Genomic DNA, 5,000 nt, shown 5'->3' on the forward strand with positions numbered 1-5,000 from the left:
CTCATCCCATATCTGCATCTTTTAGAACATGCAGTACTGTTTATATTGTTCAGTTATCAATAATACATTCATTCTCCTCTGCTTTATAATGCTATGTGTAGTTCATAATTTGCCTCCTGACTTCCTAATATGTTGCAAATATAATCAGGAGAAAATCCTGTTTCTTTCAACAACTGAACAAACAGCAAAATAATGAAATAAGCTGCATGTGTCTACACTTACAGACCAGTAACCCAGCTCTTCAGGAACACTTTCCAGTCCTCTAAGATATTATCTCCTCTTAGAAAAAAAGAAAACAAAACCCCCTGTTTTTTCTTAATTATAAATCAAGTTAACATGGGATTAGTGAGGGATGCAGACAAAATAAAAGATTAGGAATATGCCAGTGAAGTATGAAAATTGACCAGCACAACCTGTACATAACTTACAAGGCATGACAAGAAACAAAAAAAACCCCAAAACTTTGGGATTCTTCACAGCCTTCTGTAGGAAAGAATGTACGTCTGTCTTGGCAGATTGCAGCATGTTGGACCCTAAAACTGAAGCAACTTTAAAGAGAAAAAAAGTTATTTTAGAGGTTTTTAAAAATGCATTAGACCTAGTTTTTCTTTCACTGCATTGCCCGTACATGCATGATAAATAAAGCAAGCCTACTTCACAGGCAAAAAAAAGATCAGAAAAAAATAACTCTTAAAACAATTTTTAAACTCTTAATGTTTTCATAAAATTGCTTTTCTCCAAAATGCACAGCAGAAGTAACCACATGACGTGAAAGTGTGGCATAAGAGATGTGTATATCTCATATGAGCTTCTGAAGATTACTGTGTTAGCTCTCAAGAAACATGCAACATTTTCCCAAGTTACCATGTAATCGTATCAAAATTACATTACACTGGACTTTCTTCTCCCACACTGCATACTGCTGTTGCATTTAAAGTTCCTCAGGGCAAGGACTGTGTCTATCTATTTTGTAAGGTGTAATGCAAACATATGGTGTTGTAATAACTAATAAATAATCATGAGTAGTCAGTAACCTCAGACTAGGGCCAGATCTTCTATACACATATCACTATACCATTGCTGACTGCCATGTGTTACACATATATACCTGAGTGCACACGTAGGAGAGCATACATGCATGTGGAAACTCAGTGGTGTACTGGTGATAATGGTGATGATGCACAGGTAAAGTCTTCCTGCAGTCCTTTTTTTGGCAATTTTGTAACCAGTTAACTGAAAACATTAAAGAATTACCTTAACAGAACACACACAAAAAAGATCTGTTTCCTCTGTGGTGTAGATAACATAGTTCCTGTAACTGTGAGACCAGCTATGACTGTAGTCCCTGCAAAGCATACCCCTCCTGTGGAAATAGCCAGTAAATCCACATTCAAAGGCAAAACTCCTCTACTCCCTTTCTTCTTTAGCCTGATCCTTACGTTTTCTTCTCACTGGAGCAGCAAACCCACTAGTAAAGCTCCAAAAGGGACTTATTTGATCCTGGAAGAGAGAATAAACTGAAACCACTGTCCTTCAAAAAAACAGTATTACATGAGCTTTGACAAATTGTCATCAATTGAAACATACAGGGGACAGCCACTTGAGTCTGGGCTGTACTTCAGTTACAGATAGCCACTCACTGAGGTCCTCTTGCCCTGTTGCAGAGTGTAGTTTTGTTTTCCTAAACTGGCATTCATAGCCTGAACCCTTACTAGGAAACTTGCTGTGTGATTAAGGTGTGTAGCTGTTGCTTCCCCTGCTTTAACCTTGCACACTCTCCCTCAGCCTGTGGAGCCTGATCATTGCCTTCATCTTCAGAGGTAGTGATGTTACCCTAGAGCTCCATTTTGGGGAAGGGGGAACAGATGTTTTCTTGTTGTTTTTGTTTAATGATTAAAGAAGACCAGATAGATAGAGAAATCTTTAACAAAGTCTGCATTAATTCACAGTAGTTAAAGCAGCCTAAAAGCAATTACATCTTTTGAAGAATCATTTGTAAGGTGATTTTCTGTTTATCTGCACCAGCAACAGGGAGTGGAAGTCAGTTCAGTTGCTGTACAAAATATTGATAACCAGTTACATTGGCCTTTAGATGGCATGTGACCTGGAAGATAGGAACTAGGTATCTGGCAGCCATCACTGACAAAATCTGTAGAACTAAATGAAATAATCAGTTTTCTTATTTTGTACTGTTGTGTGTAAGGCATGCTCTAACTGGCTCTTTTTGCATAACTGCCATTGAAACTAATGGAAACCATATGCACAGGAGAGAAAAAATAAGAGTCATAAAGAAATTTTCCTTATCTTAGCACTGCCTTACTAGTGTTCTCTTTCTTCTCCAGGCACCTTAACAATGAACATGCATTGGATGACAGAAGCACTGCTCAGTGTCGGGTGCAAATGCAAGTGGTTCAACAGTTAGAAATACAGGTTTGTTACATGGATGTATTATCTCCTTACTTGTTTACTATTAACCTAAACTAAATTGAAAACACTTGCCTTAGTGACTGTAGCTTAAAGCTACATTTCTCTTATATCAAATTTGTTGATACTCATGAACAAGAGGGGTATTTTTACTTACAGATTTTTCGTGTTATAAATTATGCAAGAATTATCTAACATCAGCATTGTCTACAGTATTTTGCTTGAACTAAGAACCTAGTGCATTCATTGTGAATGGAAAATGCAGTCCCTGGAACAGAGACTGGATCCAGTCCATCTTCAGTTCCTGCAATGCTGGGTCAGGACCCCTCTTCCTTCTTCCTCTTCTGACCCAATGTTTGTCTATGCCATTCTGAAGAACAAAGGAGTAGCAGAGCGTATCTCCACCCAAAATCACTCCTAGGCTAATGGTGGGCATTTTTGTGTAAGCAGAAAGTGTTAGTCAGACACACTCAGGGAGGTCCCCAGGGAGTCCACAATCTGGAACCACAGGACTTGAGTACCCTTTTCAGGCTCTAACCATTAGAGGTCACTGCATCTATGTGAATGCTCCCTCCAGTTTATGCAAGTGTACACCCAGGGCCTCGCAGCATTGAGACTACGCTTACCAAGCTACCGAGGCTGGGCACAAACCTCGGCAGCACAGAATGACTGTGGGGAACACTTTGACTGTGCTGTTCCCTCTGGCCTGTGCAGGGGTCAAAGGAGGGCATTTCTCAGGAGTCCAGTCCCCTCTTGGGGCTGTTCAGAGGAGCACAAGGGACACAGAGAGGAACTTAGACTTTGTTGCCATGTGTGGAGAAAGGGCAAAAGCCTTTCAGGTTTCTTGCATTTTTAGCACATTGTCTCCTTCTCATGCATATAAGTATACTTGTTTTAGACAAGGCAAACTGCTTGGATCTTCTGTATTTTTGTACTGGGAACCCAAAGCAATAAGAAGAGTGTACAATAATGTAATTTATTGTCATTTCCCTTAAATTGAAAGTTTTGTAAACCCAGGAAAAGCTGCAGTTTCTTCTGTAAGATTTACAGGATAGTGTTAGCTTAACTTGTTTGTTAGGAATTTATGTCATGGCAAATTGCATGTCTCAAAAGTGTCGTACCTAATAATACGAAGCCAAGAAGAAACCTTTTTCCCACCCTCTGCCTCAGATGTTCTTCAGTTAAGGATACACTGACCAAATTATATTCAGCACACTCAAAATACCTGCAGGTAGTTTACTCTTCTTAAAATTACTTACAAGTTCTTTTCCTTAGTTCAGTCTTGGTCTACAGATGTAACTCTTAAGCTGAATTAATGCAAGGAAGTACTAAAAAACTCTCCAGAAAATGGCAGCATTAAGCACCAAGTGATTCTCATTACAGTTAATGTTGTAATCTAATCATGTTGTAGGTATCCTAAGCCGTATCAGTGGAATACTATTTTGAGCATTTCTTCTCACAACCTAGCTTATGGAAAAAATAAAGAATTACTCTTTTCATGTTGTAAGATACATTTTCCTCTTTTATGTTCTGATATTTCTATCAACAAGTTACATATTTCAAACACTTCATCTCCTTTTTTTTAAAAATTTGGTAATTTGAGTCTGAAACTACAAATATTTAGGTGGCATATTAGCAGAAGATGGTATCAGTTGATTAAAAGTGCAAGTTTCAGTAATGTGTTTTCTAACAGCAGTTGAAAGGCTGCTTGAGAACTGTTTACCATTTACAAAGGCTATGCTGTAACGTAACAGTCCAAGTGAAGGTTTTGCTTGCAGTGTGACCAATTATGCCATTTTTTGCTTTGTCTGACTGCTAGTGAAGTAAGGTCCATCAGTTGTAATGAGACCCAGTGCAGTGTCGATGCCGACTCAGTGGCAGAGTTCAGTGTTTCACACTGCCTGGACTCTGTCATTCTATTGAATTAGATTGATGATGGCAGATTGCAGGGGGCACTAACTGGACCTCCGTGGGAAAGGATGAAGTGTGTAGACAATCCTGGCAGGCACTGTGCTTTGAGGACCCTTCACCCCTTCACAGCTGTTGGCACTAGTCCATTGCTAACAGTGTCCACAGGACTTTAAAGAGACACTATGGGCCTTCTAATTTATGGTCTTAGTAACTTGTTACTGTCGAGGCAACTGTGACCTCAATTCTCTTATTGACAAAAAGATGAAGTGTTATTTGTTTTCCCTGACCTTTTAACATATGAAAGGCTATAAAAGTTTTTGGCTTTTTTTTTTTTTTTTTGTTCTTTCTTTCCGTTCCCAAAGTTGCATTTCCTAAGTTTCTCCTGACACAGACTTTTATATGCAGGAATCATTACACCGAGACAAGCTCAATGATAAGATGTATCACTGCAGTAAAATAGCTGTATCAGTCATTTCTAAAATGCTTCTGATCTCACTCTTTTCTTAACAGCTTTCTAAGGAACGCGAACGTCTTCAAGCAATGATGACCCACTTGCACATGCGACCCTCGGAGCCCAAGCCATCTCCAAAACCTGTAAGTGCATATTGCTTTATAAACAGTAAATAGGTCTATGAATGTAGCAGACTAAGAAAATGAACAATTTA

At 38.9% G+C, this 5,000-nt stretch overlaps 1 protein-coding gene across 10 annotated transcripts in view; it reads left to right on the forward strand.

The window, feature by feature from the left end:
- FOXP2 (forkhead box P2) overlaps positions 1–5,000 on the forward strand; it is a 417,926-nt gene that overhangs the window by 372,613 nt on the left and 40,313 nt on the right. For 9 of the 10 annotated variants that reach the window (XM_065697217.1, XM_065697620.1, XM_065697714.1 and 6 more), the window contains 2 exons: positions 2,343–2,430; positions 4,846–4,929. In XM_065697217.1, coding sequence (XP_065553289.1) covers positions 2,343–2,430; positions 4,846–4,929 — 172 coding nt within the window. Of the gene's footprint in view, positions 1–2,342; positions 2,431–4,845; positions 4,963–5,000 lie in introns of those variants that run through there. The other variant, XM_065697862.1, reaches the window with a different exon arrangement.

Source organism: Lathamus discolor, chromosome 1 (genome assembly GCF_037157495.1).
Source record: "Lathamus discolor isolate bLatDis1 chromosome 1, bLatDis1.hap1, whole genome shotgun sequence".
NCBI lineage: Eukaryota > Metazoa > Chordata > Aves > Psittaciformes > Psittacidae > Lathamus > Lathamus discolor.